At 49.4% G+C, this 21,180-nt stretch overlaps 5 protein-coding genes across 5 annotated transcripts; 1 reads left to right on the forward strand and 4 right to left on the reverse strand.

Moving 5' to 3' along the window:
• Nucleotides 1-80: 80 nt before the first annotated feature.
• Nucleotides 81-7,537, reverse strand: FTJAE_5795 (non-ribosomal peptide synthetase; the record flags this gene model as incomplete). The annotated part of the gene is made up of 2 exons (XM_037352340.1): nt 81-4,991; nt 5,039-7,537. 2 exons carry the CDS (start codon nt 7,535-7,537, stop codon nt 81-83), a joined length of 7,410 nt encoding a protein of 2,469 aa, XP_037207288.1.
• Nucleotides 7,538-8,911: 1,374 nt separating this feature from the next.
• On the reverse strand, nt 8,912-13,137 carry FTJAE_5796 (NPS3; the record flags this gene model as incomplete). Its single annotated transcript, XM_037352341.1, has 4 exons — nt 8,912-9,541; nt 10,031-10,924; nt 10,970-12,418; nt 12,472-13,137. The coding sequence occupies 4 exons, from the start codon at nt 13,135-13,137 to the stop codon at nt 8,912-8,914; spliced, it is 3,639 nt and encodes a 1,212-aa protein (XP_037207289.1).
• Nucleotides 13,138-14,690: 1,553 nt separating this feature from the next.
• FTJAE_5797 (subtilisin-like serine protease) lies at nt 14,691-15,974 on the reverse strand (the record flags this gene model as incomplete). Its single annotated transcript, XM_037352342.1, has 3 exons — nt 14,691-15,242; nt 15,288-15,638; nt 15,687-15,974. 3 exons carry the CDS (start codon nt 15,972-15,974, stop codon nt 14,691-14,693), a joined length of 1,191 nt encoding a protein of 396 aa, XP_037207290.1.
• Nucleotides 15,975-16,764: 790 nt separating this feature from the next.
• FTJAE_5798 (tuftelin-interacting 11) lies at nt 16,765-19,131 on the reverse strand (the record flags this gene model as incomplete). Its single annotated transcript, XM_037352343.1, has 1 exon — nt 16,765-19,131. One exon carries the CDS (start codon nt 19,129-19,131, stop codon nt 16,765-16,767), a length of 2,367 nt encoding a protein of 788 aa, XP_037207291.1.
• An 808-nt stretch (nt 19,132-19,939) lies between these two features.
• Nucleotides 19,940-20,383, forward strand: FTJAE_5799 (40s ribosomal s22; the record flags this gene model as incomplete). Its single annotated transcript, XM_037352344.1, has 2 exons — nt 19,940-20,142; nt 20,194-20,383. The coding sequence occupies 2 exons, from the start codon at nt 19,940-19,942 to the stop codon at nt 20,381-20,383; spliced, it is 393 nt and encodes a 130-aa protein (XP_037207292.1).
• Between the last annotated feature and the right edge of the window lie 797 nt (nt 20,384-21,180).

Here is a 21,180-nt window from a genome sequence, read left to right on the forward strand (position 1 = left end):
ATTAACCAAAACTAAGAAATAAGACATCATCATCATTATCCATCAGGCTCAACAAAACATAAGAAATCACAACGTGTATATCATCTCGGTGACTTGTTTCCAAATGGTGATCGCCCTCTCATGGGCAGTTCAAACATACTTCCCCATGTCGACACCCTCCGTCCGGGACTCACTGGGCTAACGGGACTCATCAGACTTCCCTCTTCAGCTGTTCGCCACGATGATCCTCCGCTACTTCGTCTATCGCCGAGAATAGGACCGCCATCGAGTTCATACATTGGCCCGCTTGGACTAACGGGTGTATCTGAAGACCCAATCTCCGGAATCACAATCATCGGGATGGGCGAGAGGACTTGAACGGGTGCTTCAGATACTGTCTCTGGGATGACGGGAACAGGCTCATCGTCTGAATGCGCTGTTGAAGGGCGCTTATTCTTAATCCAGCTGCTTTTGAGACTTAGCATGCTATTTCTGTTCTTGAGATTTCGTAGGCCGTTGCGAAGTGCTGTTGTCGTTGAGCGCTCAGGACCAGATTTTGACTTTGGGCGGAGGAGAGATCCAGAGTCTGATTTGGGAGGGAGAAGACGTGTTACGAGCTCGAGTTGGGAGTGCATGCTTGGATGGGCTAGAACATCTTCTAGGGTGATGCTAACGGGGAGGACGTTGTTGAGTTCAGCTGTGAGAGTGTGTGCGGGGAGAATGCAGCCTGAGATGGTGTAGAATGGCGTCGTGGGGATTTTATCCTTGGGGATGCTTGTGGAAGAGGGTTTTATGACTTTATCCCAGGCCTTGACGATAGAGATTTGAAGATCCTTGCGTTGAGAGGCATCGAGTGATTCAACTGGTGGTCCTTGAGGGGATTGCTTTGCGGGTAAAGGGATCTGCCTCTGTGATCTCGAAATCTCATCTGACGAGTGAATCATCGGCTGATGAATTGTTTCGGGATGCGTGATAGTCTCCCAAGCCGCAACAAGCAGACTCAGGCAATTCTGCACAAAGGCAGCGGTAACTCGCTCCTCAGAGTACTTGATCTCCAGAGCAATACGATCATTCGCCTCTACGCTCGATCTTACAAAAAGATCTGGAAAATCCCTCGTCCACGCTTCCACCATCTTGTATGTAAACGTCGCACCGTCAATATTCATCGTCGACGATCCATCCTGCGGCCCAGGAATGTGATGCTGTACAACGGTGCTAAAGCGTGTGCAAGCACGCCAATTCGTGCACTTGTTGACAAGTTCTTGAAACCCAAATGTCTCAAACCGAGAGTGAGATTGGCGCTGGAGTTGGATGCAGTTCATGAGATCGAGGGGTGTGCTGTGACTAGAAGGGAACTGAACCCGTACAGGAAGAATGTTTGTCATGGGACCGACGATATCAGGCGTTGAAGTGTGGATTACTTCGCCGAAGAGAACGTCGTGGGAGGTTGAGAGTGTAGAGAGGACGATGGCCCATGATGCCTTTAGCGCTGCGTCGGGAGTCATGCCGTAGGAGGAGAGATGGCCTAGAGATGTTGTATGCTTTACCGTTCGGATCTCAGATAGAGATGCTGGAGCGACGGGGCGTGTGTGAGCGATGATTTTTGTCATCTTTGCGTTCTCAAGTTGAACATTCCAGTATTCTAAGCCTTGAGTACGAGTAACTCGTGAAGCGCGCGTGTAGTCAAGATATGAAGATCTCGGCACATCAGTAGTATCGTCTCCTTCGTAGAGAGAAATAAGTTCGTGAACGAGTAAATGAGCTGCTACATAGTCGATCTGAGAAGTACTCAGTCGAACAACCAAAGAGCCTTGTTGCTCTGCATTTAAGAATGTAAAGTTCGTAACAGGCGTTGTTGGATCAAAAGGTAGGGATTGATGTTCCTTGATGAGACTCTGCGTGACTTCCTCAAGAGAACCTGTACTGCAGGAAATAGTTGAGAACGGGGGCTTGAAAGAAGCGCAGTGGACTTGATACACGGTGTGTAAGTGAGTAATGAACGCTACGTTGAGAATAGCGTGCATGTCGCTCAGGCCTTTACAAGCTGTTTCGAGACGCGCTGTATCGATGGGACCGTTGAAACGAAGGGCGAGACAGACTATATCAGCTCTGTTTGGAAACATTCCTAGTTCAAGAGCGCGGATTTGTTGGGGGGATGCTTCAGCGAAGTCGAGAACATCAGGTGAAGAAACTCCAAGTTGTGGCGCGATGACTTCCTTAACGAATTTCGAGTCAATCTTTCTGGCGACTTGTTTTCGAGCGGAGGGTTTTTTGTTGGAGGATTCAGCGGAGCGACATATCTCGGTAAGTGTACGTTCACTCAAGAGATCGGGGAGTAAGATGTAAACACCACTTTTGCGAGCTGTGATGACGAGATGAGCAGCGAGGTATTCATTCCCGCCCACTGATGAGAAGGTACTTGAGCCTTTCACAGCTGAGACTGAGATACCGAGGGTATTTGCCCACATTTCTCTCATTGCTTCTTCAGGGCCTGTGAGGGGAAGAGGTTTCTGTGAGAGAGTTACACGTTGGATTTCGCCGGGGTTAGGAACATGCGACATGAGAAGAACATCGTGAGTCGAGAGATTAGCGACGTTGCGCTGAAGTTTTCGGCGGTTCACCTTCAGAGACGTTGACATTGGAAATGCTCTGACAGGAATAAACACTGCAGGGATAGAATGTCGTGGAAGACGGGGTGTGTTGGAAGTTGGGTTCTCGAGGGATGCTTCAAACATCTTCTTTGCAATATACGTCCGCTCTCTAGTCTCAGGAGTGAGATTGTGAAGATTCTCATTCGGTTGCATCGCGTGACCGAGTTGAAGAAACGCAGCGAGCAAAGGACCTGTGTCGCGCATGGTGACGGAGTCAACGACTACATCGATTCCTTGTCCTAGACAGCGGCGCATGAGTTGTTCGACTTGTGCAACGTCGACCATTAAACCGCCGACTCTGACCTCGTCGCGAACGCTAGAAATGAACTGGACGTTTCCATCGTCGAGATAGCGTACACGATGACCTGTTTTCAAGTATCGAGGTCTCTGTCGGTTATCGTCCAGATCTGGTGCAACGAGAGGTCTGTCTAGTGCAAAGCGATGAGGCGTGACGAGAGGACTGTCGATGGCCAATTCACCGATCGCACCGACAGGCATGAGCTTCTTGTGATTATCAGGATTAAGAACCCAGAAACGACCTGTAACCGGTGGTGTAATAACATCCAAACTGTTATCCTTCTCAACTTCTGTGACCGAAATACCAAGCGGACAAATATCCGGTGCGCCATACGCAAGAAGAATATCATGATCTTCCAGCCACGGCATATATGTATCAGGATCAAGTTTTCTCGTTCGAAAGCACAATGTTCGTAGACTTGGTACTGAATCTGGATGGATGCTCCTGGCGATAAGACTTGTCATGTAAGACCATGTAACGTCCATTCGAGCCATAGCACTAGCAATGTCGTTACTTCGTTCCTCAGGTGAGGGAATGCAGACACAACCGCCGTGAACTAACGTTCCGAGAATTTCCACCAGCGAAATGTCGACGTTGAAGGCTGAGAGTTGGAGAACGCGGCTTTCGCTGTTGAGTTTGAGCGCTGGGCCTTGGGCGAAGAACGCAGAGAGCAACGACGAATGCGTGAAGAAAATACTCCGCGATTTCTTGGGCGTGACAAATACACACGCTGCGTGGTCGGGACTAGCTTCTTGTCCCATAGTTGAAAGATACGGGGTAAGCATTGCAAAGAATGTATCGTTAACAATGACAAGGTTGATCGCCAACGAACTCAAATCCTTCCAAGCCGTCTCAGTCGCTAGAACGATATGAGGATTGAGGTAATCAATAGTCGACTTGACCGTACTCGCATCCTGCGAATCCAACGAAGCGAAACTAGCACCAGCTGAAAGAACAGCGAGGATTATAACAGGCGCCCAATGGTTCTTTTCAAGAACAACGGGGACTATAGTTCCAGGCCCGACGCCGAGATTGACGAGGTATGTCTTCAGTCGTGACACGAGCGTCGAGAGTTGCGCATATGTTATATCTCCATCCCAAGAACACACAGCTTCCGCATCCGGACGAAGAAGACTATGCTGAAGAATAATATCATGAAGACACGATGAGATTTTCTGAGATTGCGTGGTCCAGTCTTGAACCACGAGCTGGGCGTAGTCCCTATCTGTAAGAAGATCCGTCTCCACGATGAGCTTTTGCGGTGTAGTGAGGATTTGCGTCAAGGCTGAGTGAAAGCTATTCATTACACTCTGAATATGAGAAGTTGAAAGATGTCGCGATGTAAAGTTGACGTGTAACCGATCGTTGATAAACATAAGCGTAAGGGACACATCACAATCCGTCTTGCGGCCAGATGTCAAAAGCGCAGTAATCAACTCATCACCCGCGACGAGATTATTCTCCTCATGGAAGTAGAGACACGTGTTAAATAACCTCTTTTCCTTGAGCCCCAACGCATGCTGGACTTCAGACATAGTGAGATTATCATGCTTTCTCGCGTTAGCATATCCTTCACTCACGACAGCAAGACACTGTTCCAGAGAAGCAGGAGGCGGCATCTCAACATAACACGGTAAAGTCGTCGCGAAACTCCCGACCATTTCTTCAATCCCACAGAGGAGTTGTTCATCCCTTGCGGAGAATTGATACCCAAAAGTCACAGCGTCCATGCCTACAAAGGCACGGAGGACGAGAGCCCATGCAAGTTGGAATACAGCTTGAGCGTGGACTTGGTTCTGTTGGCAGAACATGCGCATCTGCATGGTTGGGATGTCGAGATCAAAGGGGACAGTGTGGAATGTATCCTTTGTATTTGTTGAGAGCGGTGGGAAAATACAGGGTCTTGCATATGAAAGACTCGTTTTCCAAACTTCAAGACTGTACGCTGTGTCGATGGAGGCTATTTGGTGGAGATATGTGTTATGCAGGGATGAATTGTCCTGCGGATCTTGACCGGAGTATACACGGCTTAGTTCCGTTATCAAGAGATGAAGACTCGGTAACTATCACGGTTAACATCTTACTTGACAGTATGTGAATGGGAACTTACATCGCAGAGTGCCTGGCTAGCATCAAGCCTCACAACCATCCCCTCAGGGTTATAACACACCGAGAGTCTATGTCTCGGCTCACAAAACCCCATATTCAACCCGGGCAGCGTGCCAATCGCTTCTCTCGGATCTCTCGTCTCAATGAACAAAAAATTCGGGGATATCTTCTTGAGCACAACTTGATCAAACAACCCCTCCCTCGAAACAGCATCGATGAAAATACTCCGTAACGCAGGTGTGTTTGCAACGATAACCTCCCACGCTGCACATAACCTTGTAACATCGATGATGTGGCTCAAGCCTGTGAGTTCATAAGACACGTGAACGTGGAAGGATTCGCTGTTTTGAGATTGTGCGATGAGGAGTTCTTGCTGGGCTGGTGTGATTGGTTGTATGGTCTCAATGTCTTTTATGTTGATTCTTCGATCTGACGTGAGGCGCTCAAGAGCTTGATAAGATGATTGGATCAGGGGGATATCGGAGAGTGTGAGTTGTGGTTCGTGGGATTCGAGCTTTGTGATGGCTTCGAGAAGTTGATACTCAAAGACTTGAATCCATGTTTGGATCTTATCCTGGAATCTGCATGTTTTATTGTACACCACATCGATCTGACCTCCAGCGTTATCCATCATTGCTGAGACTTCAAACAAAGCGATTCTTCCAACGTCGGGGCCGGTGGTAGATCTGAAATGAGATTGACCAGGTAAGGCGATAGGTTCTAATAGCCCGTTTTTTCGTTGAAGTTGTTTCGCAGTGTCAATTGTGCTGAAGATGATTTCGAGTGGGATATTCATCGCTGCGCCCTGCGAAGATGAAAACTCAGAGTTGAAGAACGGAACACCTGATCTTGGAATACTCCTCCTCGTATCCTTGATCAAAGTAATGGCGCCGATCAGATCCGTATCTGGATTAACAGACACGCCCATAGGACATAACGAAGCGAACCATCCAACTGTTTCCAAAATGTTGAAATCTCCCTTAGAAGCATCCCGTCCATTCTCCTGCTTCCACAACGTCGGTAGCACTCTATCAGGAAAAACCTGACAGAATGAGAGCAGTAAAGCAGCGAGTATGACATCTGCCGAATCGGTTCTCAAGACTTGCGCTGACGATTGCTCCAGAGAATACGCCTGTTCCGCAGTGAGTTGAAACGACACCCGGTCTGAGTTTCCGTAGGTATTCTCTTCCTGATCCAAGTCCCAATACTCTAGATCCGCAGAGAAGACATCAAACGGAAGTGTCGGCTCAAACAATCGCTGCTCCATCTCACGACCTTGGTATTCAATCCACAGCTGAAACGACACACTGCCCTCGGATAAAAGCGTGCCTTTTTGAAGCAACTCTTCCAAATCGCTGAGAATAATCCTCCAAGACAGAGAATCGAGGATGAGTTGGTGCGCGGCGAGATACAGCATCTGCTTGTCCTGGTTATGGACATACATCGCCGCAAAAACCGGTCCATCGAAGGGATCAATCGCTTCTTCGGTTTCGTTGATGAGCATGAGTATCTCATCATCCCCAACATCGACGTGATGCGAAAGAGTGTAAGAATTCGTGCCTTTGGGAGCAACACACTGCATCAACTCATCGCCCTTGACGAATCGTGCTCTGAGCATGTCATGCCTAGCGACGATGGCTTCAATCGCAGCGTCCACATCAGCTGGTTCCGCACCGCCTTTCACCCTAACCAATAAGCCCTTCGTCCACCTCCCACTCCCACTCTCATCTCCAGCAGCAGCAAGATAAATCCGCTGCATGGCACTCATCGGAAACGTCTCCAGATCCTCAGTCCCCACGCAGCCCACGTCCCTGCTCACCACCCGTCGTCGCAAAGGAATCTGAAGCCTCATGACCTCCTTGTAGGTAATCTCGTCCATGTTCTGCACCCATGTTTGCGCGCCACGTTTATCGTCGTCAAAGTCAAAGTCAGTAGGAATCCATATCCGGGGCTGCTGCACGGCCATGCGAAGTGAAGAAATCTCGTCCCTGACGAAATCAACAGGCAGACAAGAGCCGATCTTAATAAGAGCCACGAGTTGGCCGTCGAACGGGCCTGCTCTGGGGGAGACCATGCACACACTGCTGACGCTGGGAAATGACTGCAGTAAGCTCTCCAAATTAGGGTCCACCGCTGAACTCCCCCCTGCAGCCCTACCGCTAACAACCCCCCTAGCACTTGCGCTGGACGAGGACGAGGAATAAGACTCTACCGAGTTTGACCTGACGTTGGATTTCGGGGTGCATCTTGTCTGGAGCTCGGCTAGTGTTTGACACGCCATTATGTCGTCGCTTTTGATGTCGAAACCTCTGCTTTGACATGTTTGACGGACGAGTTCAGCTGCTTCTTCATCGCCGCCTAGTTCGGTGAATGAATCAAAGAGGAGAATGTCTTCGAGGGATATGGAGAGTGTTGAGGCTATGGCTTCTATGAGTTGGTCTGGTGAGTCGTGGGAGAAGTCGGTGATGAGCCTTGGTAGGCTTGGTCTTGTGGGAGACATTGTATTGAACTATGATTATCAAGAAGACCTGCTCAAAGAAGTATCAGTAGTTGAAGATGCGGTCCTCGAGTTCTTCTACTATTTGTCTGCTCTTGTTTTATGCGCTCTTCTATGACATGCCCTCCATCCTCAAACATCCCAAATCTTGAATCCTGTCTCCAACTCACAGCCCCCAAAAATGTCCCTTGTACACGCTACCCCCGACCCGCCCAGCTCAAGCAGACGACACAAGTACCCGCTACATAAGACCGCAGCGAATTGAGACCGTGATCAATACTCCATCACCACGCCATGACGTGCCGCAATGCGCGTCTGCTCCTATTTACTTGGCTTTGACTATCATCGAGATTGAGAGCCATTATACTCCGTAAAGTTAGAGAATTGAATTGAGTTGTTTCAAGTTGACAGTTTAAAATACTGATGTTCTTTGATCTTCACAATGATGTTACTCTCAGATCAATACGGCTGTTACGGAGTACTCTCGGACCTCTCAACTCCAAACTCTGTTAAAGTTCGTCATAGCACACTCGTATTGAAGGATCAAACCCCCAAATCTATTTATCGTAGCTGTTCCCCTTTTCCTGTCTATCAACCGCTGTGCATACATCCTTTGGCCCCCTCACATATGCAAGTCATGTATTCTAACCTGATACCCCCAAGTTAACCGACACTTCATATCTATCTATTATTATCAATCCCTACTCCTTACCTTAGCGAAAAGAAAAGAAAAAAACAGAACTTTGGTCCAGATCTGCAGGGCCAATTTACCGAGATTAAACATTCTACGGAGTAACAATAAGCTTTTTCCCTACACCACCCTGTCCCTCTTCATCCCGTCTCCTCTCCCGCTCTAAACATAAAACAAACTAACAAACCCTTCATCCCCCTATCAAAGAACAAAGATAATTGTTTGAATACGGAGTTTGATTTCCTCTTTTAAACAAGGACTTCCCGTGTTTCCGAGACGGGAGTGTCCCTCGGTTACAAGCGAGATAAGGCTATAAGCGAGATTGAGCTGGGGCCGTTTTAGTGCTCACGCTTTCAAGACTCGGACACGGACCGCGTCATGTCTAAGCGCCTGAGAGCTCGGCTATGATTCAGGGGATGCAATCCTGCTAACTTAAACGTTTTATGTATTTTTAATATTGTTGGGGGCTGGATCGAGAGCTGTGATAACACTTGGCACTGAGAGAAAGATGCTTCTATTCCTGGAAAGTCAACGCCGCGATGAAGCAGCACATCAGATGGAGCATCTACATCCATGAAAGCACACCACGTGTTGAAACAACTGTCTTGATGCAATTCTACATACACATATCCCATAGCAATTCTTATATTCATATCGTACACCATTAATCCCCCCATCTCAGGTATCTAAACCACAACCTCATCATCATCAGGATCCTCAATACTCGTTCTTCTCTTGGCCTCCTTCACTTCCACTGCCTTTACTTCATCATCCTTTCCCTCCTCAGCGGCCTGTCTACTCCCCTCCTTTTCTTTCTCCGCCTTGGACAGTCCAAACGGCCATAATCCACTCAATCCCCTCGTGGAAGCTGAGCCCTCCTTTGCAGGATTCACAGGTTGAGGTCTTATAACGTTTTGAGCATCGTCTTCTGGCATGGCGAAATCTCCAAACTCATCATCATCGTCGTCATCACGCTCGTCGTCTGATTCATTTCCATCTGGCTTGCCTCCACGATCCCGCACCACATCTCTCCACCATGCGCCCCTTTCATCACCTTGCGTCTGATCATCATCGTCAAAGTCCTCTTCTGTATCGGCAAACGGATCTGTAGGGTTCTCGTCATCGTCATCATCGTCGTTACTTAAATTTCCAGATGATTGTGCCTGGTTGTTCTTCTGATGCATCGCCAGTCGAGCCGCCAGTTGGAGTCTCGCCCTGGAAGGAGGGATGTTCAGCGGCGGGGGAGGTGGAGGTGGTGGGGGAATCGATGGAGGTTCCAATGATCCCGAGTTCAAGGGGTCCGTGTAAGCTCGGAACTAGAAATGTCTCGTCAGTACGAGGCGCTCATGAGTGAAATGATCAGTTGACACTAGGAGATGTGATAGATGAGATGAGATGAGTCGGAGGGAAAGGCGTCCTGAAAACACTGGCATCGAGGCTTGATCCCCCTTTCCATTTCGTTCCTTCGTAGCAGCGTGAACCCCTAACTCTTGTCTCCGTTGCCAATCATTATTCTATACAGATCCCAAACTAGGCCAATCCAGACCTTACATGATAATCCCTCCAGCCATCCATCCGCCCTTTCTATCCCAACGCCTGGTATAAATGTCTCAAAACCTCGGTGTCGTCAGCAGCTTCATGACCTCTCCAACCTCGACGTTCTCGAAGGTCTCAAGGTCGTCAAGTTGGAGCATCTCATGGCAACGCCTGTCTCGACTCTCTCGTCTGGTACGTGGACGATCAAGTGTTCCCCAGTAAGGTGCGTCCTCCTAAGGGTTGCTTTCTGGTTTTGAGACATCCTCAACCTGCTCAGCGTGCTGTTGCTCTTCATCTTGAGATGAGCGCTGATGGCGTGCTACAGTTTCGTCCAAGTCCATAGGAGACCCCCTCGTGACATCCTCCGGGTAATCCAAGTCAGGGAATTGGGATGCAAAAGTCTCAGGAGACCGCATAATCACATCCTCCAGTGTTTCTGCTATGCCAGGGTATCCAGGGATGTCGTGATCCGAACCATCGTCTTCAGCTTCAGCGGAAACACCACTCACCTCGGAATTGACATCCTCCTCGTTTTCGTCCCCATCTTCATCCTCCTCATCGCTGCTGCTGCCAAAGCCGGACATTAATGTGGCCCCACTGATAGTGAAAGGACCGATGCCATTTCCGCTGTCCTGGCTGAGCTCTATTCCCCCGTTAAGGCCAGCTTCCGCAAGTGCACTGGAACCACCACCGCCAGAGCCTCCGCTCAAGCCAGAAAGGCCGACGCCGCCAAGTCCACTGCCGCCCATTGACCGATTACCCATAGCTACCTCTGGTCGTACGCCACCAAGAATGGCATTGTCTCGCTCGCGTGTCTCGGCGAGTGATCCCTCAACGTAGCTGATCCATTCCTGGCTCATGACTCGGTCAAGAACAGTCTCCGAGAGGAGCTCCGGAGGGTGTCGCTCGGTGAACTTGACGACCTCCTCGGCAATGAGGGTAAGGTGACCCATGTATCCCATGCGGGTCTTGGTCTTGGCCTGGGACTCATCGCTGGCCTTTTGGCCGTTGATGATGGCACTTGTGATGTCGGCAGCTTCGAACAGTGAAACGGCCAGTGTGGGGTTGAAGCTGCGGTCCATGGGACCGTTGAAAACTTGTTGAACGATATCGTACACAACATTATGCAGAAAGTTGTTCCAGGGGTATGCAAAGAAGAAGTTCTGCCAATGTTAGATTGCAATCAGTGGAGGGCACGGCTGACTTACTAGAATAGTTGGAACAACACGGTGCTCAACGAATTGAAGCTTCAGGAAATCTCCAACAACAGGCTCCTCGGTAGCCTGACTGGCAGGCTGTTCCTCCTTAGGCTTGTCCTCCTTGGTCTCCTCAGTCTTTGTCTCCGTAGTAGAGGTCTCAGCTGTCGCAGCTTGGGCATCAACAGCTGCCTTTTCAGCCGCTTGTGGTGGGCGATCGGCTCCAGATTCCGGTGGAGGAGGAGCGGAGAAAAGAGGTGCAGGCATATCGTCCGGTTGGGGAGAGATACCTCGAGGCTGCTCTTCAACCTTGATGGAGGCATCCGTAGATTCAGCCTTGGACTCTGGCTCGGATGGGGCAGGAGTCAGGATAGCTGAAGAGTCAGAGGTGTCCTCCTTTGTGACATCCTCTTCTGTCGTCTTGGGCTTGGACTCTTCGATCTTTTCGCTGCTGGGTTCCTTGGGTTCAGGTTTCTCGGTTGAATCAGCCTTAACAGGCTCTGTAGGTGCGGGCTCAGCGGTCTTGATCTTTGTGGGCGACAACGGTGCAACCATCAAATCCGGCTCATCGAATCGTGTCTCATCACCCTTGGCACCCGTCTGAGGAGGGCTCAGCGGCTCGTCAACAAAGTCATCCTCGTCCTTGCTGAGCGATGTTGTAGAAGCGCCAGGAATGTCGTCCTCAGCCTTGACAAACTCATGAGAAGTATCCTCACTCATCTCCTTGCTGGGCTCAACCTCCTCGAAACCATCGTCGTCAGCGTTAGTGACCTCGAGGCGTCTCTTCTCTTCAGGTGCAGCGCTTCGCATGGTCAAGTCGTCGGTGGAGTGGTCCTCCTCCTTGACCGGTGCCAACTTGCCCTCGGTACGAAGACGTTGTCGCTCGATATCACGCTGAGCTGTTAGCTCCTCGGAACCCGGCTCGTTCAACAAGCCCATGTTACTGCAGTGCAACAACTCGGCCATAAGCTCGCATGTCTTAAATCGATCAAAGCCAAGGGGCTCGAGCTTGACGCCAAAGGTCGAGTCGATCTTCTCCTTCTTGGAGGGCACATCCATGATCAGGTTCATGAACTTGGGGACATTCTCGGCGAACATGCGAAGAAGGGTGCCCAGGTAGATGGGATCGCGGCTGGAAGGCGCAGCGCTCGCCTCAGTGCCCATATCGGGATCATAATCTGAGTTGTTCTTTCGAATTACTTCAATAATGATACCAACACCAACAGTCAGAGGGTTGCCGCCGCCAAGCATGTAACCAATAAGCTGCTCGATGCATGGCTTGGAAACGAGCTGACGAGTGAGCTCGTTAGGACCGATGCATTGTTGCTCATTCTGCGAGGCGTTGGCGGAGATGGTGATGATAGCCTTGATGAAGTCACCTGCGGCTGTTTGCACAACCCAGTTGTTCTCAGGGCTGAGGCATGAGAGGAGGCTCGGGATGATGTCCTTGGAGTACAACCACTAAAGCCATGATGTTAGCATAGATGCATTAGATTAGTGGGGAGATTTCGCACCTCGACCACACCCTGGCCACCCTCGTTTCGGTCCAGGGCAATGATTTTGAGCAGCAGGTCCATGACCATAGGACACTCGACATGCTTGAGTAAATTAGGGACAGCATCAGGAAGAGTCGTCAATAGTTCCATCATGTCCTCGGTCTTCTTCTCAAACAGAGACTCATTGACTTTTGTGAAGTAGCTCGCCTGGAGGGGATCGAGCGGGGCAGGGCGGGACAAGAAGTTCCAAAAATCGCGAATCAATTGTCTGTTCTCAGCCAAAGCCTCGTAGATGGACCAAGTATCGGAGCTGAGGATTTCGCAAGCTACAAAAGCGTAGCGATTGCGCTTCTTCTCCTGCTCCTCCTCATCGTCGCCCGGGTCGGTGGCGCGGGATGATGCGCGCGGTCGCGAGAGAGAGAGGAAACGGTTCTTGGCCTTGGCCTCTTGGTCGGTGGACTCGTCGGGAGACTCGACGGTCTCGAGCTTTGGAGCGACTACATATTCGAGCAGGTTATCGAGAACCTTGTCGCTTCGGAGGTATTCGATGAGCTTTGAGTTGTGCTGCTTGAGCTCCTGGATCAAGTCTGTCTCTTCGAGTAGCTCCTCGAGGGTAAAGTCTGGCTTATCGAGGATTGTGTCGATGGTGGAGATGTTGGCGTAACCGCCGAATCTCCAAAACATGGTGAAGGGTCGGTATTCGCTGTCGCTGTCGCTGTCGCGGGACCAGCGTTTGGCGGAGGGGGAAAGGTTGAAGATTGGATTGTGGAGGAGTCGAAATGGATCATGTAATCAGGTTTAATCGAATCGAGTTGAGTCAGGCAGACGTAGGCGGGTCAGGTCGGTGGGCGGAGGGTGAGTTTCAGCAGTCGTTGCGCACTCACTTGCCTCACCTCAGCAGGCAAACTTTGTAGCGGTACAGCTGAATAACAGGTAAAGAGTATAAGGTAATCAGGAGTCAGATTGTAACATTCCCGGAATGCCTAATCAATCAATAATCTGCCTTGGTTGTGGTAAGTAGAGAACCTGGAAGCAAAGCAATAGCAAGATGACGACTATCGCGTCGCATCACTCGTTGCCAAGAATATGGTAAAACACAGGCAAATAGTGGCCTGGAAAAATAGAAAAGCAAAAGACTCCGAAGTAGCCTCCGAAGAGTAATTCTAACAGACAGTTCGTGTCAGTTGCAGTGATGTCAGGCTCTCACGATGGAGGAGCTGGGAGTGGTTGATTGAGGAAGCACGGGCACGGGCACAATCAACAAGCGGGCAAACAGTAGGTGGCCAACCGCTGAGCACAGAAGGGCCTCCAGTGGTTTAGCGAGCGGCAGCGGCACATGGGAATTGATTCCATTCATGCAATGATTGTGGCGGCTGCAGCGGTTGAATTGATGAAGCTGATAGTGGGTGACATCTGGGCTTGCAGAAGCGTCTTTTTTTTCTCACGATCGAATTGATATACGATACCTATTCTATCTGAATCAACAATAGTTTATCTGGTTATATTATTGTCTTGTGTTTATTGTTTGTTGTCTCTACCAATACCATGCCCATACGATGTATGCGTCTGGCTTATGTGGAGAAAGCAGGCCTCGAATCAAAACAGGAAAAGGGGCCAACGCAAGCAGAAGGATCTGAATGTAATTTATGCTGCATGATGACAGCAGCTAATCTCACAGTTCAACTCATCTAGCAGGTTATACAACGTGGTCATACTGTTACACAGGTTCCTCAACCATTTTTCTCTACTGGACAGTATGTGACATTACTGGCGAGCTATAAGATCCCCCCCGGAACCGGCTATCTCATCACGGGCCTCCTCTTTTCCTCTTTCATCATCCCAACCCTGCCCTGCCACGTTTTCTGTACTCGCACCATTAACACCGACACCCTCATTTAATTCTGCGTGGCTTGATAATTCAACCAATTAATAGGCAAGAAATCGAGACACAGCTTGAACACTAACCTCGAGGGAAGCATGAAACAGTGAATCACATGGCTTTTTAGTTTCCTGATGATGGTCACCGCCTGCGTGCTTACCCTATACCCCTGCATCCAAGTTGTATCACAAGGACAGTGAACGAATGATACAGTGACGAATCGTATAATATTGTCAGAAAAGCATGTCTAAAGCATAGAATATTCAAACGAATGTATCTAATAAATGAACGAGTGTCCTGTTATACCCCAATCGTTTATGTCTATCACCATCTCAAACACCAAACCCACATCCTCAGTCTAACTCGGCGGAGCTCCATTGTAAGCCAACAAGTTTGGACTTCCATTGCCAGCATTTTGAACAACTCCAGTCGTGGCCAACTCCTTTAATCTTCGCGCCACACTCTCGGGTGTCGTCAAACCCTCCTTGGCTCTCAAATACAGAGACAAACCAGCAACATGAGGACATGCCATACTGGTACCGCTGATGGTCTTGGTAGCACTGTTGGTTGTATTCCAAGCACTCTTGATGTTCACGCCCGGCGCGAACAAGTCAACAAGCGCGCCGTAATTGGAGAAGCTGGCTCGGTTATTATCGATGTCGATTGCGCCTACAGTCGTGGCGTTGGGGGCCGAGGCGGGTGAGTAGTTATAAGCGTCCTTGCCGTCGTTTCCTGCTGCGACCACGGTATGGACCCCGGCGCTGTAGGCGGCTTGGACGGCGGCGTTGAAGGCAACTGAGCGACCACCGCCAAGGGACATGGATATAACAGCCTGTTCTTTGCGACCTGGAGTGTTGGTGATGTTGGTCACAGCCCAGTTGTACCCATCAAGCACAATATCAGTCCGAGACTGTAACTGTCAGCAGGACGAAAGATATGGGAGTGGAAGACTTACACTGCCCAAGTGGAACACCTTGACTGCAATCAAGTTTGCTCTCTTGGCCACGCCGTACTCTTTACCAGCAATAGTACCAGCACAATGCGTCCCGTGACCATTAGCATCGACAAAGTCAGAGTCAGGATAAGCATTGTATCCCAAAGCCGCCCGGCCCTGGAACTCGTCATGCGCGATATTGATACCAGTATCAACAACATACGCATACGTTCCAGCTCCAGCAGATGAATCATAAATGTAATCGTTGAAATGAGGAGTGCGATGCGAGATAGAGCCAAGACCCCAGGTCGATTTCTGCTGAGTGACAGTCTCGTAAAGATTGATCTTGCGAACAGGCTCAACAGCAAGGACCTGGTAAAATCAGTATCAAGAATCAGCAGTAGAAGGGAGGTGACCTACATCTTTGCTCTTCTTAATCTCCTTGATAGTCTGCTTATCAAAGTCGCCAGAGTAACCCTTATAGGTAGTCTCATTCCAGACCAGTTTGACACCATCGTCAGTACGACGGAAAACACTTCCGTTATGGATGCCGTCAACCCAATCGATGTGCTGCTCGACTTTTTTCTCGTCAAGTTTCTGCTTCAGAGTGACGATGTAGGCGCCTTCGATAATATCATCATCGTCTGTCACGGTTGGAGCAGCGATGATGGCAGGCAGAAGAGCGAGGAGGAGCTTCAGATAATGCATCTTGAACGAGAGGAGCGCGATGAGGATGATGATTACAACAAGAGGGAAAAAGGCTTCTTCTTATAGGATTTTGATATCATTTTGCTCTTCTGTCTTCGGAGTCGGCGATCTGAATTTCTGAGTCTTCAGGACCCTGTGCACCATTCTGCAACTCAATGTCTTTGATTCAACTTGCACATTAATCTCTATCAACCGACAGGAAGAACAATATCTTATAACGGATATTTTCATGAAGATCTGTCTAAATCTGAAACTTCATCTTCTCAATGTCACACCGAAATATTGTATTGCTGATAGAGAAAGCGTCTTGTGATGAAAGACCTTCGAGAACGAGTGGCAATTGAGACAGCCACGCTTATGGACTCGCACATATTCTGTCTATATTGTAGATCATTGCGTTGGAGATGGAAAAGCTATAGTTTTGTATCAATTCAGAATATGAACGAGGGAGAGATGGACACTGAGGTTACTACGTCTCTGTTCGTAGGGTCACTTCACAGAGGCATCTGATGCATACCAGCTACTCCCGAGCTCCTTTGGAAACTTGATCAGGATCTCTGACCAGCAAGTGCTCTGGCTTAGGGGTATCAGACAATAAACAAGACCCTTACATCACTCACGGGACAACCGAAGCTGAGGAAAATCAGGGTTGAGACACAACCGACAACGTGACCCATATATCCAGATGGCCATATGATTCATTTCTAAAGACCCCTATTCAAATCTATATTCCCACGCTACATTATCGCCGCTCAGCCGAGACACTCTATCCTTGTATCTCCGTCCATCATCACGCCCCTGCCACCGCCCTCGCCATGACCTTCAACCCCGTATCAAACTCCGCCTTCACACCCCTGACCTCCATAACATCCTCCGGCAACAACCCCCTCCACCAGGCATACCAATCCGCCACCTCGCCCAAGTCAACCTCGTCAAGCGACAGCCACTCCGTCAGCGTCTTGTGCCACTTGGGGAACAAGTGCTGTATCAGCACCTCGGCAATAACCCTTCGGCCGAGCGCGGGCGTCCATTTCAGAATACCCCTGAGCACAGGAAGACTCTGTTCCTGATCTGCTGGCTCGACTGCAAAGTTTCGCTGCAGATATTTGCCCATCGACGGGAGGACGTGGGACATTACGAGCGGTCGCCATTGATCGCCGAGGATGCGCTCCCATTTTGTAAGACCGGGTAAGCGACCATCCTTGAAATCCCATACGTCGATGAGCTGTCTGAACTTTCTCTTTACGTCTGCTACGAGACCTGTTCCCTTGGGGTCGAGATGGTACGAGGGGAGGTATTGAAGCCATGGGAATAGCCATATGTGCGGTAGACTGTGATGCTGACGTCTGTTCTTGGGATTCCAGTCTGACACTGCTGTTTCCAACTTCCGAGCGATGTTGTCGATGAATTGCGCGCGGACAAACGATGGTAGGAGGTCATCCCAGGCCTCCATGACTCTGAGCATTTGTTCCGGTTCGAAGACATCCCATGACCGAACAGCTGCGAGTGCTTTGGATAGCCAATTCTTGTACATCATGCTTTCGTATGGTGTCGTGGATTTGTGATGACGGCGGTAGATGTCGTCTGTATTGACTGCTGCCGAGGAATCCCATTTGCCAACAGACTTGCCATTTGTTGTCGATGGCATGAGCAGTGATTTTAGTTCCTTAAGATCTGATGCGAAACGTGTTGGTTCTTTCAAGAGATCCCAGTCTCCTTCTCGAAGGAAAGGATGGATAGCTGCAACAGCAATGTCGGCAATTTCTGATGTCGTGGCTTTTAGTTCGAGAGCCTTCTTCAGACACCTAATGACTTGATCCCAGTCGGCTGTTGCAAGTTCTCCGCTGACCAACTCGGAAAAGACCTGTAATCTCTTGAAATCCGATCGTAAATCATCCATCTCTTGCTCCTTTTCCTTGAGCTCGAGGTCTATCCACGTCTTCCTCTCTTGCAAGCTCTTCCATTCATCAGAAAAGGCTAACAAATCTGCTTGCGCTCTCTTGACAAGTTTCCTCGCCTCTATCACTTCTGTCGATTCTGGTGTGGCAGTTCCTGTCGTCGGTGTCATGATGCCACTCGTAGATGTGAGCATTTTACTTCCTGGTCCTGTCATATCAAGAATGGGGGCAAATGCATCTGGGATATGAAGGCCGGGAGCCGCAGCCTTGAGCTCCTCTGCCGTAAGGTATTTCGGTTTCTGTCGTCTTGGTGTACTCGTTGCGCTGTCGAATGCAGCCCCCAAGGACTTCTTCTTCGCCTTCTTTCGTTTCTTCTTTTCCTCTTCGTCCGAATCTATAACCTCTTCTCCACGTAGTTTTGCTTGCCGCTTCTCTTCCTTTCGTTCTTGTTCAGACTTCTCTTTCACAGCACCCAGACCAATACCCTGCGGTCGGAGGTTCGCTTCGATAATGACGTTTCGACCCTGGCCTTCCTTACCAAGACCTTGTCCCTCTTGGTAGCCCATCTTTGCCATCATTCGGGCACCGAAAGACTTGGGGTTTGTCTTGCCCTTTGCGCCAAAGGCACTCGGTTGTGGCTTATTACGTGGTGTTGGAGAGCCCTCGTCGCGCGGGTTCTTGAGGACAGGATCGTTTGCTGATGATGGGACAAAGCCCATGCCGAGAGGGTTCTTGCCATCGAATCGGGTTCGAAATGATGGTCGAGATGTTGCTTCAGCGCTTGCGCTTCGACTTGAGTTTTGGGTGTCGTTCTGTGCAAAGCCGCGTGCAACACCGCCGAAGCCTAGTCCTACTCCAGCATTGCCCTCATCTTCCTCCTCGTCCTCCTCGTCCTGTTCCATTGCGCTTCCAAGCATCGGCCGATTATCGTCGGAATCTTCATCGCCATCTTCTTTATCGCTTCCTGCGCCTGTTGACACAAAGTTCATGCCTTTATTTCTCAAGGTTGTCCTTTTCCACTTTCTAGCAGGGCCATCGTCTTCGCTATCGGAGCCAAAGATGCCCAGCGCAGCCTTCTCTTTGTTATTACCACCGACACGACGTCTCTTCCGGGGGTTAAAGTCACCGAAGTCGTTGTCGGCATCGAGACCTGGCGCGAGATGCTCGTCTTCAGATTCGGATGCTGATGAAGAATATTCGGCCGCAGCGGCTTTGGTGAGGCGCGAGGGGTCAAAGGATGGGCGCGATGAACCGTTCATCTTGCGAGTGTTACAGAGAACTCTCTATACGTTGTTTGCGAGTTTAGCGTGCGAAAGCGCACTTGAAGCATGGGGAAGCAATACTTGCGACGCGACAGGCAGACCTAGAAATAAACTGGAAGCTTTGGGCATGACGATATTGGAGAGTCTTATCTTATCGTCACGTGATAACGAATGACCTGGAAATCCTACAGGTGCTATGAGACCAGTTGCAGAATGGCGTTCCATTCTCTATAATTTATCTACACACTTTTCATGGGCGAATACGATTTGCTGTTAATCTGATAACCTTTCTAGGTCATTCCATCATCTTTGCGAGTTTGGTTCCTGGACCAGGCGAAGCAATAAACGCAAGCAGTTAGTTCTGCTTACATGATAAAAAGACTCAGACAGGCTCAGCCTAGATCTTGGTGTCTATAAGCGCTCTTTGGTGAGTTTATTTTGGCAACCTCCTTGTAAGTCGAAGGCCCATCCTGCGGAGACACTTATCACCACGTGATCCGTTGTGCGAAGACTTTCCCCTCCACCAACTCAACAACTTACCAACTTTCGCCCACTTCATCCGGATAGGTAGGTGATAGATTTCCCCAGGACCCCCCGCGATCATGGACTCATTCGGGTGATGGCTTTGCCATCCGTTGCAGGTACCTTCAGACTACGATCCTATCGTCTCTGAAGAACCTGCCGCACACCGATATCGATCGACAACAAGCATTAAACAACAGCCGCTGCAAACTTCCAAACAACCGCCCTCGTGAGTACTTCGACAGCCAGGATTTGACGTTCATCTCCTAACCTGTCGAATCAGATGGTCCGAACTAGTGTTCTTAGCGATGCTCTGAAGAGCATCAACAACGCCGAGAAGCAGGGCAAGCGCCAGGTCATCCTCCGCCCTTCCTCCAAGGTCATTGTCAAGTTCCTTGAGCTCATGCAGCGTCATGGGCTTGCATCTGAATTTGAAGAGGTAGATGATCACCGTGGAGGCAAAATTGTCGTCCAACTCACCGGCCGGTTAGTTGGGACCCTTACTCTGCGACTCCCATGTGTCTAACTTGATTTCAGTCTGAACAAGTGTGGCGTCATCAGCCCTCGTTTCAACGTTCGCCTGGGAGACCTTGAGAAGTGGGTTGTTCGACTTCTCCCCGCCCGTCAGTTCGGGCACCTCGTCCTCACCACTTCCGCTGGTATCATGGATCATGAACAGGCTCGTCGCAAGCACGTCTCTGGCAAGATCATCGGTTACTTTTACTAGATGCCCTCCTGCGGCAATTCGGGACCTTGTCGGGTGTGAGAGACTTGGCGAATGATACGGCACATTGGGTTCTGATGTTGAAGGCTCTTGGTAGAAATACGTAGAGAAGAATGACAGAACCACACGAGATTCTTTTTGAATCTCCCTATACACTGATTTGCCATCCTCAAGTGACTTGTTTACCCTGCTTCTTTGAGTAGACCATAAAGTGAACATACACTGATGCATCTGTGAGCACCATGTTTGACGCTCAACTTAAAGGCAATTTCGGAAATGGCAACTCAATTTTCTCCGTAGACCAGTCATGACGGGGCCTTCTAGTGCATTTTTGAGAGTTTGCCATGTCCAGAATTACCCCTCAATCAATATCTTGGATTCCGTCCAAGCTTGCTGAAGAATGTGGATAGCACACCAACGCACATCAGTCCTTAGTTTATAGCATGCATGACACGTCAGTAGCTTACTAGAAGGTTCGTTACTACGCAATGAAAAGCAAGGCGAACTTCAGTAGGGCAGATTGAATGCTTTGATCAAATGTAAGGAACATTTCATGGCGTTGGAGCTTTGACCCTGCAGTTGAGCTGAAGGCTTGCAGCTACAGTTGGAATGTAAGAGCAGTCCCTTGCGCGTGACATCTGTTCTTCTCAATCTGAAGGGAGTATTTTTCAAAAAAGACAGATTTGTGGCTGATGATTTGACGTTAGAAATAATTTGAAGTAATTCTTGATTTTTGATAGTGTTTTGTCCCGTGTTAATTAATTCTGAACTATTTCTTGGCTGTAGGTGTTGATCTTCAT

This window comes from Fusarium tjaetaba, assembly GCF_013396195.1.
Source record: "Fusarium tjaetaba strain NRRL 66243 chromosome Unknown NRRL66243_c0000109, whole genome shotgun sequence".
In the NCBI taxonomy this organism is placed as follows: domain Eukaryota; kingdom Fungi; phylum Ascomycota; class Sordariomycetes; order Hypocreales; family Nectriaceae; genus Fusarium; species Fusarium tjaetaba.